Source organism: Chiloscyllium punctatum, chromosome 41 (assembly GCF_047496795.1).
Source record: "Chiloscyllium punctatum isolate Juve2018m chromosome 41, sChiPun1.3, whole genome shotgun sequence".
NCBI lineage: Eukaryota > Metazoa > Chordata > Chondrichthyes > Orectolobiformes > Hemiscylliidae > Chiloscyllium > Chiloscyllium punctatum.
Window position 1 is genome coordinate 48971995 of NC_092779.1, and position 13771 is coordinate 48985765.

Below are 13771 nucleotides of genomic sequence, written 5' to 3' on the forward strand. Positions count from 1 at the left end.
TGGAGAACAAGGAAAGGGCATCTATCAGGTTGTTGGTTCATTTGGCATAGTACTATATTGGGGTTAAACCAGTAAGTCCTGCAACTCGCTGTGGTTTAATACAGTTCAGGAGGTTTGATGGACCACATCCATGGCCCTGCATGGCAACATCAAAATTCAAGCTGGTAGTTATGAAACATTTGATTCTTGTACAACGTGAAGAAAGTGTATTTAAGTTTTCAACCAAGCAAAGGTCTAAACCGAAACCATTACTTCATCTAAACTTTCTTAAATAAGGTGGAAGAAAGGGTGTCTCCTCAGGGTTATGAAGGGTAGTTATCATAATTGAACAAATTGGTTCCTTCATAATATTTCATACTGGAAATCAAATTATCACATGCTTAATATTTTATTGTTTAAATTATGCTAATTAAATACATGTAAACCCAACATTTCTTTACAGTCAAGCATCTATTTAAATGGAGAGTATAAATTTATACTTGTGCAAATACCTGCTGTCCTGCTGGTTGTTGGTGCTGGTTGGTGCTTTCCATTATCAAACGATGGGGTTTCATTTACAATGATTGGATCATTTTCATGGTTGTTTATTGACCCTCTTGCTTCAACTGGTTCTGACTTAGATGTTTTCCCAAAGTACTTCTGTAGCCACCCAGGTACAATATTTTTAACTGTACTTGTAACTCTTCCAATGATTCCCTGCAAGCAAAGTTTGTCATAAATTATGCCAGATATAACAACCAGTTTCCCTGTCTCAGTTTAAAAGTCAGACTGAATTAAAAGTATGCTCTGCCCCAGGTTGAACCACTTGTCAGATATCCAAAAAGGTGATTAGTGAAATACCAGTCACAATCAACAAAGAATATAAAGACTACATCAACTTGAAAAAGTGAGGGCAAATGAGCTAAGTTATGAATTTATGCATAATATATCACAGCTTAACATATGCAATAGGTTAGTAAAACCTGATGTTTTAAAGCTTACCTTGATATTTCTACTTTAATTTTACAATATGCTTCTCAAAAAGATTAAAATTAAGAAGAGAAGGCCACGCAGTCAATCCCTGGTGGGTAACATTGAGGAAAATCCGAACGTAATTTATACATACAGTAGGAACTAAAGAATAACCATGGAACGAGTAGGTCCATTAGGGACAAAAGGAGGCCATTCAGCCAATTCCTGCATCACATTCTGCCTTGCCCTTGCTTCATAGCATTGATACTTTCCCCCTTCAACCATTAACTCAATTCCCCATTGAAGATCAGTGTTGAATTTATCTCTAACACACTTTCAGACAATGCAGTTAAAATCATGTAAACACTAAGAATATTTGCATCTCTGATTCTTCGAATTGTTAAATCTGTGTACTCCAATAAACGATCCTTCTGCTATCAGAAACAATTTCTCATTATTAACTCAGAATAAACACATGATTGTTCAAACATCAATTTTAGACATTCTCTTGCCTTTCTCTCGTGTCTCCCAATAGATTCTCCATCTTTGATACCATTCTAGCAAATGTTCACTGCATTCTCTCTCAGGCCATCACATTCCTCAAGTACAATGTTCAAAACTGGACAGAGTATGCTCACCAGAGCCAAACCAGAGATTTACAAAAGTTTATGATGTCATGGCTTTCAAACTTCACATTAGTTCCTAAACCTAAGAATTCTGTAGTCTTTTTCCTTCAAAGCAACTACATTTTTCTGTTTCACCTCTTAAAATTAGACTACCATATTTAGTTTATATTGCCTCTCTTCACTCTTCCTACTAAAAAGCACTGGGTCCATTTCTGGAACAGTAGGACCTATACAGCCAGAGCAGTTGTACCTAAATTGAAACACTATATTCCAAACTATTGTACATGCAGTTGTTGGAGGTTTAAACTGATTTTGCATGAGGTGAAATACCAAGTGTTAACATAGTAGAGGATAATGAGCAGTCAAGTGTGGAAGAACCACCATTCAATCTAGAAGGCAGCCTGAATATAGATATAAGAAGGTTCAAGCACAAAGGAACAAGACAAGGTTGGATAGCATTTACTTTGTTGCAAGTTTTCCAAGTGAGTAAGAGATAAGTTAAGATGTTAATTAAATCGACAGTGATTTGATATCCTTACTATCACAGAGACAGGGACAGAACTTGCAATTTAATGGGAAATGGGTCAGAGGTAATGTTGTAATATTGATCAAGAAGTCAGTGGCTGCAGTAAAGAGCAATGATGTCTTAGAAAGTTCCTCAAATGAGATCATATGGGTACAACAAAAACAAAGAAAGGTGGAATCAGTTTGTGGGGGTATAATATAGATCTCCAATCACTCAGGGATAGAAAGACAAATGCATTGGCAAATAATCATAAGTGTAAAAATCACAGGATAAATATACAGTATAAATGAATTTCAACTTGCCCAACATTAACTGGGTCAAACTGGGCTGAGAGAAAGGAGAAATTCTGAAATTTAGTCCAGGAGAGCCTTTTATGATAACACATAGGAAGTCTTATGAGAGTAGGTAGTGCTAAACCTTATTTACAGGAAACAAAGCCAGTCAAATAGTAAATGTCAATGGCGGAGCATTTCAGTGATAGTGATCATGACTCTTAAGAGTTAAGGTTATGATAGATAAGGACAAAGCTGAACCACAAATTATGGTTCTGAACTGGTGGACAGACAACGTTAATGTGAAAGGGCAGGATCTATACAGAAATGGGCTGACAGCAGCAACTCACTGGAAAATCCATTGACAACAGTGGGAGTCATTAAAAGAGATTGCAACTCCAACATGTTTCTGTAAAAAAAGAGTAGAGTAGGATCAACAACTCCACAGAATCCTGGATGTCAAGGAATTTAAAAGAAATAAGGCGGTAAACACTTTTTTTTTGGCAGTTACCAAGGCGCCAAAATAGAAGTCATACAGGAGCGTACAAAGCTAATTAAACGAAATTCAGAGAGCAAAGGGGGGCATGACAAAACATTGGTGGGTTACATAATGGAAAATCCAAAAGCATTTTATAAGTATAACAGGGGCAAAAGAATAACTAGGGAATGAGTAGAGCCCGTTAAGAGAGAATAAGTGGCGAAGAGTGCAAGGAGCTGGGGTATCGCTGAGGGTTTAAATTAGTACTTTGTATCACTATAAAGAGGGACAATGTAGGTATGGAAATCAGGGAAGAGGACTGCAACACATGCGAACAAATCAGTATCAAAAGGAATGAAGCATTTGTAGTCCAAAAGTCGATAAATTTCCCTCCACTGGAGATAAGGGAGGACATTGCTCTGACAGGGGCTCAGATAAAGGTGATAAGGATGAATCAGGAAACAACTGGACAGTGAATCCAGTGGTAGAGAAACAATTGGGAAAATGAGGGACCGATTTAACCTCCACTTAGAGACAAAGATCAATCAAGAAAAATCAGGATTGTCAGGAGATTACATCTAAAAAGTATGACCCAATTTTTCAATATGGTGACTTGATCTGCAGGTGAGGGTAGTGTAATTGATAATAGTCGACATAAACTTCAGTAAGGCCTCTGACAAGGTAAGAGCATGTAAGAACCCATGGAATCCAGGCAAATTGAATCCAAAATTAGTTTAGCAGCAAGCAGCAAAGGACGCTGATCAATGTTTGAGAGACGAGAAGCATGTGCCCAATGGCACATTACAGGGTTCAGTACAGGGTCCTTTGCTATTGGTTGCATACATTCAGAACTTAGACATGAACATATGTTCAATAGGTTCGCAGATAACATGAAAATTAGTGGTGTGGTAAACAGCAAGAAGCAAAGCCTTAGACAGAATGACATAAACAGGCTGGTCAGATGGGCTTATGCTGCAAATGGAATTTAATCCTGAAAACTGTGAGGAGACACATTTAGGGAGGACTAACAAAACAAAGGTCAAATGGTAGGGTGCTAGGAAGTACAGAGGATTAGACAGACCTTGGCTTACAATTCCACAAGATGGGCCACAGTCCCTCCTTCGATACTTCCATCCCACTTCACATGGTGCAAAACTGGGTCCCGTAATGCGTCAATTACCTTCTCACTGTCTACTGTATTTGAGTTATACAACTTCTATGAACTTTGAAACTACATCCTTTACAATTAGATACAGGTTAAAAATGAACAATGTTCCTAAAATTAACAGTGTATACCACTGTATTTCTCCCCAGTCTTAACTGCTGCTCTGTACATGCTATTCTTCTAACAATATTTGATAGTACAGCACAGGAATATTGTATAGATATACACACTGCACCTTGATGGCCATGAGTTTGAATGTTATTATCATGTTTACTATGAGATACTTAAACTAATGTCTCATTTAAAAGTCCATAATCAAAGATAGAAGACACAGGGTTAATTCAAGTACACAAATCCAAGTGCAACTCATTTTAGGCTAGAACTCACCTCACCGAATTGATACCCCAAGATGCTTTAAACAGGAGATACAGCCATTCTACTCTCATTAAAAATAATACCATAATAACCTTGAGTAACTTTGAGTGATGCTGTGCTGTTCTTTATTAATGTTAAAAAAATCACAAGCATCAAAGGGCCAAAGGTTAAATAAAGGTAATTATGAGGGCATGAGAGAGGAACTGACGAAAATAGACTGGAAGCAGAGCCTAGCAGCGAAGACAGTAGAGCAAAAATGGCAGGAGTTTGTGGGTAAAATTGAGGACACCGTACAGAGGTTCATCCCCAAGAAGAGAAAGATTATCCGGGGAGGGATGAGACAGCCATGACTGACAAAGGAAGTCAGGAAATCTATCAAGGATAAAGAAAGATCCTATAAAGTGGCCAAGAGCACTGGGAAATCAGAAGATTGTGAAGGCTACAAAAACAAACAGAGGATAACAAAGAGAGAAATAAGGAAGGAGAGGATCAAATATGAAGGTAGGCTAGCCAGTAATATTAGAAATGATAGTAAAAGCTTTTTTCAATACATAAGAAACAAATGACAGGCAAAAGTAGACATTGGGGCACTTCAAACTGATGCTGGAAGCTTACTGATGGGAAATAAGGAAATAGCAGGAGAACTTAATAAGTACTTTGTATCAGACTTCACAGTGGAAGGCATGAGTAATATCCCAACAATTAAAGGGGGTCAGGGGGCTGAGTTGAGTATGGTTGCCATTACAAAAGAGAAAGTGCTAGAAAAGCTAAAAGGTCTTAAAATTGATAAATCTCCTGGCCCCGATGGGCTACATCCTAGAGTTCTGAGGGAGGTGGCTGAGGAAATAGCGGAGGCATTGGTTGAGATCTTTCAAGAGTCACTGGAGTCACGGAAAGTCCCGGATGATTGGAAGATCGCTGTTGCAACCCCCTTGTTCAAGAAAGGATCAAGACAAAAGATGGAAAATTATAGGCCAATTAGCCTAACCTCGGCTGTTGGTAAAATTCTAGAATCCATCATTAAGGATGAGGTTTCTAAATTCTTGGAAGAGCAGGGTTGGATTAGAACAAATCAACTTGGATTTAGTAAGGGGAGGTCGTGCCTGACAAATCTGTTGGAGTTCTTTGAAGAGGTGACAAGTAGGTAGACCGGGGAAAGCCAATGGTTGAGGTCTACCTGGACTTCCAAAAGGCCTTTGATAAGGTGCCACACGGGAGGCTGCTGAGCAAGGTGAGGGCCCATGGTGTTTGAGGTAAGCTGCTGGTACGAATTGAGGATTGGCTGTCTGACAGAAGGCAGAGAGTTGGGATAAAATGTTCTTTTTCGGAATGGCAGACGGTGACGAGCGGTGTCCTGCAGGGTTCAGTGTTGGGGCGGCAGCTGTTCACATTATATATTAATGATCTAGATGAAGGGACTGACGGCATTCTAGCGAAGTTTGCCGATGATACAAAGTTAGGTGGACAGGCAGGTAGTACTGAGGAAGTGGGGAGGCTGAAGAAGGATCTAGACGTTTGGAAGAATGGTCCAGGAAATGGCTGATGGAATTCAATGTGAGCAAATGCGAGGTCTTGCACTTTGGAAAAAAGAATACAAGCATGGACTACTTTCTAAATGGTGAGAAAATTCGTAAAGCCAAAGTACAGAGGGATCTGAGAGTGGTAGTTGAGGATTCTCTGAAGGTAAACATGCAGGTTGAGTCCATGGTTAAGAAAGCGAATGCAATGTTGTCAATTATCTCAAGAGGGTTGGAATATAAAAGCACTGTTGTGCTACTGAGACTTTATAAAGCTCTGGTTAGGCCCCATTTGGAGTACTGTGTCCAGTTTTGGTCCCCACACCTCAGGAAGGACATACTGGCACTGGAGCGAGTCCAGCGGAGGTTCACACGGATGATCCCTGGAATGGTAGGTCTAACATATGAGGAACGGCTGAGGATCCTGAGATTGTATTCAATGGAGTTTAGAAGATTAAGGGGAGATCTAATAGAAACTTACCAGATAATACATGGCTTGGAGAGGGTGGACGTTAGGAAATTGTTTCAGTTAGGCGAGGAGACTAGGACCCATGGACACAACCTTAGAATTGGAGGGGGTAAATTCAGAACAGAAACGCAGAGACATTTCTTCAACCAGAGAGTGGTGGGCCTGTGGAATTCATTGCTGCAGAGTGCAGTGGAGGCTGGGATGTTAAATGTCTTCAAGGCAGAAATTGATAAATTCTTGATGTCACAAGGAATTAAGGGCTACGGGGAGAATGCGGGTAAGTGGAGTTGAAATGCCCATCAGGCATGATTGAATGGCGGAGTGGACTCGATGGGCCGAATGGCCTTACTTCCGTTCCTATGTCTTATGGTCTAAAGCAATTTAGAACATGTTTTTATAAAACAATTCTAGGAAAACGTTTGTCCAAAGTATCATTGCTGTTAGGGTATTAAGGGGAGTTATATCTTGCTACATCATGCAAGTGACTTCTATACATAACCATGCTTTAATGGTTACCTTCAAATTGCTAAGTCATAACTTCAAATAATATAATGGATATAACTAATAAGTTTGATGTCAGTTTTACAAAGTTTGAAATATTAAAATATACAACTCAAAGTATAATGGTCTTCATATTTAATAATGAGGCATTGAGTGAATATAGTACTTCTAAAAAAGGACTATTAGTTTCAAAATCAAATCAGACTTTCCACTGCAATTATCCATAACACTTTTACACATTAAAATATGTTGCCAAATGTCATAAGTACAACTATTTGAATGAGGCCAGTTTTGTAGCAGCTATAATACACTGGGTCAGAGTTACAAGACAAGTTTGCATTTATGATTTCACAAAATACCTGAATGCAATGGGACAGAATGGGGGTATGTGGAGGGGCGAACACCTTTTTTGCTGGGGGGGGGGGGGGGGGGGGGGGAAAGAGAAAGGGGGGTGCTGGGAGGCTTCATCTTAATGCGACCAGTATTTTGGGGGAGTCTGCTGTCATCACAAATAAAATGGAAAAACCAGTCAAAGTACATTATGTTAAAAAAAAATCCCCTTTAGGTTAGGCAGTTGGTACAGGTTCAAACTTGTAAAAATCAATAACATATACAGGAAAATTCACAAAATGATTAATACAGGCAATAGATTTCCAGGTAAGGCATTAAAATAACTATGTTACAACAGTGAAACCAGAAAGTGTCAGGGGAAATGAAGCAACTTTGCTTTCTTAAACATATCACCAATTCAAACAAAAATATCAGTAACCTGACCTTCTTCCGTTTACAGCAAAAAGCACTTCACAACTTTAAGAATCATAAGCTAAATAGAGTTTTTCAGAAACATCTCAAAAATAAAGATTTTGGTTGTTGAGACTACAGGACGTAGGAGCAAAGTAGGCAGTTTGCCTTTCAGGCCTGCTGTTCCATTGAATGACATCATGGCTGATCTGATTATCCTCAACTCCACTGCCCTGACTTTAATCATGACCCCACATTCCCTTATTCATCAATAATCTTCCATTTCAGCCTTGATCATGCTTAACAACACAGCTACACAGGCCTCTGCAGTACAACTTTGACTCACTACCCTCAAGGGGAAAAAAAAATCCTCATCTGTCTTAAGTGAATAACTTCTTATTCAGATTACACCATCTTGTCCTCAACACTCCAATAAGGGGGAAAACAACCTCTCCGTATCTACTACATCAAGCCCCCTCAAAATCTTGTATGCTTCAATAACGTTGCCTCTTGTTCTTCTAAATTCCAGTGAGCACAGGCTTATCCTACTCAATCTCTCCTCTTAACAAAACCCCTCATAACCCAGAATCAGCCTAATGAACCCTCTCTTGACTGCCTCCAATATCACAATATCATTCCTGAGATCAGGGGACTACAATTGCAGAGTGTTCCAACAGTGGGCTTGTATGGGATGAGAAGGACTTCCCTATTTTAGTACTCTACTCCATTTAAAATAAGTGAACCTCCAATTTGTCTTCAGGATTATTCGAATCGTATGCTGGCTTTTCATGACTTATACACAAGAACCTCTGAACGCTTCTGCACTGCAGTTTTTGTTCATTTAAATAATGTTCAGCTACTCAATACTTCTGCCCAAAGTGTATAACCTCATTTTATTGACACCTGACAATTTTTTGCCCACTCACTAATTTGTTCTCTTGGTCTTATCCTCACCAGTTGCTTTCCCACCCATTTGTATCAGCTGCAAATTTGGTGATAGTACATTCATTTCTCTCAGCCAAATTATCATGGTATTTTGTGAATAATTGTGACTCCTGCAATGATCCTTGAGGCACTCCACTAATTACAGGTTGCTATCCTGAAAATGTATCACTTAACTCAACTCTATGGTTTCTAGCAGTTAGCCAATGCTGTATACTGATAAACTACTTCCAATATAATGGGCTCACCTGGAGAAGCCTCATGTACTGTACCTTATCAAAGGCCATTTGGAAATCAAACTCTATCATTATCTACCCTGCTTGTTACATCTTCAAAAGAATTTAATGTTTAATCAGGCATATTCGCTGAACAAACCCACGCTGGCTCTGCTTGATTATGTAATGCATCTCTAAATGCTCTATTATATCTGTTATAACATTTTCCCCAATAATAGACATTAAGTTTACCAGGATATAATTGACTGATTTGAGTCACCCTTCCACTTTGAATAATGTTACATTGGTAGTTTTCCAATCCTCTGCCAACTTTCCGAATTTGTGGATTCTTGGAAGATTACAACCACTGCATCCACTATTGCTATAGCTACTTCCTTTAATACCCTAAGATGCAACTGATAAGTCTTTAGTCTCATTAGATTCCTTAGTACTTTCTTTCTAGTGGTCATCAATTCCTTCTCCACCTCCCCAATTACTTCATACTTTTGAAATATTTCTAATGTTTCAGGTTAGGGTTGACACAGCTTGACGGACAGAGAGCTGAAGACATTTTGAACCAAAGGTCAGAGGATGGAAAATTTAAGTGTGAAAAGCTGTGGGCTGGGTGAGATTTCAGAGACAAAGAAAGAAAATATAAAAGAGATCAAAGTGATTTCTTTTATTTAAAGGCCTGGAGGATTAGGAGACAAAGTCAGCAAGGACAGGAATGATTAGTAAGAGGGGCAAATAGCACAGATAGAACATAAAAGGCAGTTTTGAATGAGGTGATCTTTACAGGCAAGAAGAGGACAAAAGCAAGCCTGGACATACGTGAATCAAAGCAATAAAGACATTGCTGAGTACCAGCAGCAGGAAGGTCTACATAGATGCAAGCAATATTACAGACAGAATAGTGCAGCACAGCACCAGATCCTTCAGCCCACCATGTCTATACCAACCATGTTGCCATTCTAAACCAATCCCTGCTGCATGCACATGATCCATATGCCTCTTTTCCTGCAAAAAGAGTGAATAAGACTCTTAAATTCTCAGCATGCTTCTACAAAAATATAGAGAATGTTACAAGAACATCTTACAGGTTAACGTGAGTGCTATTTAAAGCTTTGAAGTCAAAATCTCAGTTCAGATTTGAAGAGAATGCCATGGTCGAGATAAATCTGGCTTAACAAGATTAAATTGGAGACCCAAATGCAATGGCTTCAGCCTGATCAATGTTTTAACTGGAAGCTGACCTAAGATTGAGGATGATGTCACTGGAAGGCAACATGCTGCTAAGTCAAAGGAGGCATCCATGGATCTTCTGAACAATGGCATAACTGTGTAGGAAGAGAGGTCATCATTGGAGATAATCTGGTTACAATCACGTTAGGAAAGGTCGAATGAAGAGTAATCCCATTCACTTAGAACTTGGAACCCTGGTGCATTTCGAATTCCTGATCTCCTTCAGCCGATAAATGACACACCTCCAGCAGTCAGGGACATAAACTGAATTCCTTCCATAAAGTTTTCTACCTCTCCCTCCTCCAAGAGGAGCTTTAAAACTCTGTTTTTTAATCAAACTTTTAATATTTGCATCATTTTCTGATGTGGCAACATTAAATTTTATTAGTTATTGCTTTCGTGAAGCATAAGATCTTTTACTAGGTTTAAGGCATCAAACAAATACAAATCAGAGTTTGGTACCTTGTAAGTACATGTTCAAAAGCACAAGTCTATGTCTATACTAAAAATCTGTGCTGCTGTCAATACGTTAGTGTACATGAAATCAAATGGATGGATGGAAACATGACTGAAGAGCGAAAGATCAAATGATCAAATGGGGTGGGGTGAGAACATTTGAAGGGTAAAGGGTGGGGTTGAACTACAAGAAGAGTGTATGCAGCAAGCATAACCATAATCCTCAAACTAGCAAATAGCTGCACACTTCATAGATGCACACTTCATAGATGCAGGATGCACAGGAATATACACATTTTGACAAGCAAAATTCTCTCCAGAATATCAAAAATATTGATACAGTTGGTGATTTGAAGAGTTGATTGATTGAAACTCAGTTGGTGGCACTCAACAAAGCCACAAGGTTTCAAATTCAAGAATCATTCAAAACTTTGAGCATAAAATCAACACTGGCAAGCCAGCAAAGTACCCAGAGAGTGTTGCATCATTAAGGTGCTGTACTTGAGAGACTTAAAGGATCTCATGGTATTAGCTCAAAGAAGAAAATCAGAAAGATATTATTCAGCCTAACACACTTGTTTGTGGATGTTCTCTGTGCACAAATTGGCTGCTAGGTTTTCTACGTTACAAGGACTAAACTTTAGTAACTGCAAAGTGCTTCAAGATGTCAGTGCTTGTGCCATGTATTTTAAAAAATTCACTTTTTTATCATTGTAACATCTGAGTCTTAAAGAACGAGCATCTAACTGAAGTGGTAATATATAAGCCTACAGAGTCCCAATTATGTACTACTTCCTTCTTGAATGCAAGGCCATCGTTCACAACAGCCAATCACACTAAAGCAATATCCCAACTGAGTAGTCGGAAACAAGCGTAAAAGTTTTGTGGATATTAGTTTTGAATACCTCTAACATAATAGGATAGGTTTTGAATAACTAATTTCTGAGCACAAAACGACAGATCTAGCAACCAAAATGCTATTTGGTTGGTCATGATACTGACAACCTCTCATACTGTTCTAGCTAAATGTAACAAACTTAAAACCAGTTTGTTCAAATACAAATCCCTCAGACAATATACAAGCCAAAGGTCAGAAAGAAAAATGTCCGGCCGACTGTGGCAAAATATAAATTTATAAAGAAATCCGTGACAACAGTGGAGTACTCCAGATATTGGCAGTGTGTCAAGTCCTCATGTCAAAATCGCAGCTGAGCCACCCCCAACCTCACGCTGATCTTAGAAGAGGAAACTGATTAAACTTTAATATACGAAAGTACTGGCACAAATCGCACTTGCACGTCAAACTTCCACAACAGAAATATTAGCATTCGGAAACATCTTGGAACACCCACTTTAAAAGGAACAAATCAACTCCGCGCCAAAACCCCCATGGCGGCATGCGAAAAGGACGGACAAACCGGAGCAAGCTGAAAGCCTACCCCGAGAGGCTGAGAACAGGACCGGGACATTGAAAGGGTACAAACAGGACCGTGTAAAGGGATAGGGGAGAGGGAGTCGGCGGGAAAAGGGTGAGAAATTCGCTCTTATCAGCCGGCCATGAGAATGCAACCGGAAGCGAACAACGAGCCGACGGGAAGCGTCCCAACAGCGTTTGCAATAAGTAAACACAATGAAATAAAACCCAGAGGGGAGATCCGTTGGGATTTACCGCTTCGTTATCAGTACCTTCCACCCCGCTCAGGCCTGATTCTTTTCTTTTTGAATAGGTTGGGCCCGAGCTTGGTCCTGACTCTGCCCTCAATCACTCAGGCCGCTCAAGCCAGCCACTAGGCCGCGGCTCGCGCACACCGCCTCTGCCGAAAAAGCGGGGCTCAAGGAAGCCGCCGCCGCCGCCGCAGCGGCTTGGTAAACCCGGCGGTCCGGATTGTCAATCCTTTCTTTACAGTGACGACAGAAAAATAAAATACCTGGTTCTTGGCGTAAGGCTTGCTAATGATGTGGTGTCTCTTGTTTCGGATTTTACCTCCTCCTCCTCCCGTCGTCGCCGCCGCCATGTCTGAATCTGTCTGCCTGCCAGTCGCTCGCGCCGCTCTCTATCTCCTAGCAGCCGTATCTGGGGGAGGGGGAGGGGCAAGGGACGGGGAAGGGGGAATCCACGCTCTAACGTCACACGCTCTCCTGCCTTCGTCTCCCGCAACCACGCACTTTGCACAAGCAGCCAGCCACCCGCGTGCGGGCACGCGCTCGCTCACTCACTCGCACGCACGCAAGTGCCTTCCCTCCAGGGGAAGGGTTTTTCCCCTCAACGCTCGATGTGCGCGCAAGAGCTAGCGTGCGCCGCGTGCGTCATCCCGCCGCCGGTCGCTGCCATTGGCTCCGCCCAACAAAGACCCGCAGAGGATCAAGGGAGCAGAAAGAAGATCAGCGCAAGTCCTTTCCACTCCCCTGCGCGACCCCAGGACCAATTTTTTTTTTAGGCCGGAGGTGGGTGGGGACTAAAGGTCTGCGAAATCTACATTGTCCATCCCTTGCCTCACGACTGTGATTGACGTGAGCTCCAGCGAATCAGTGAACCTTTCAACGGACATCATCTGACTCCAGCTCAACAATGGTCGAGGGGAGGGGGGGATGCCTGACCCCAGCCCTCACTCAAAGGAAACCAAGATTATGTTGTTGAAAACGTGAAGTTGTGTGAACGGCATTCGTGAACTCCAAAATGTTACTAAAGACTGACAAGTGTTCCATGCAGTTTTATCCAGTATTGCAGAATCTACTGTTGAACCTTAGGATAGTTTCGGCCGAAATATTATGAGTCATTTTACATCACAACTGTGTCTCCACTTCAGGACAGGCGTCAGGGTTTACGTGTTAGGTTTGAAGTCGTGACAAGTAATGTAAAATTTAACCTTTTACTGAGTTGACTTGTGATATTTATTTGGGTGTAGTGGCACAATCTTTTTTTTTAAATCTCTGCTTGATCATACCAAATGCCTATTAGAGTACTGCTGGAAAAGCGTAGCAAGTCAGGCAGCATCGGAGGAGCAGTAAAATCGACGTTTCGGGCAAAAGACCTTTATCAGGAAAACCTATTCCCGATGCTAAAAATCAAGCGAACGAAAAAAAAGGTCGGGTTGCATGAGATGGGGTGGGGAGGAATTCATTTGACTCTGGTGAAAGTTCCAATCTCAATTTTCACTTCTATGTTCTCTTTATAACCATAAGAAACAGGAACAGCAGTAGGCCGCAAGTTCCGTTAATCATGCTTTGCCTTTCTTTTTCCTAATCATTCACATGAATATGGACCTCGCTGGCTAGGCCAGCATTTATTGCCTGT

At 40.7% G+C, this 13771-nt stretch overlaps 1 protein-coding gene across 1 annotated transcript in view; it reads right to left on the bottom strand.

Annotated features, from left to right (window-relative positions):
- Window positions 1–12717, bottom strand: part of nup153 (nucleoporin 153) — a 76798-nt gene extending 64081 nt beyond the window's left edge. Inside the window, exons 1-2 of the mRNA XM_072560885.1 lie at window positions 12405–12717; window positions 492–696 (exon numbers count right to left, since the gene is read on the bottom strand). Of these exons, the coding sequence (XP_072416986.1) occupies window positions 492–696; window positions 12405–12491 (292 nt within the window). The 5' untranslated portion in view covers window positions 12492–12717. The remainder of the gene's footprint in view (window positions 1–491; window positions 697–12404) is intronic.
- Between the last annotated feature and the right edge of the window lie 1054 nt (window positions 12718–13771).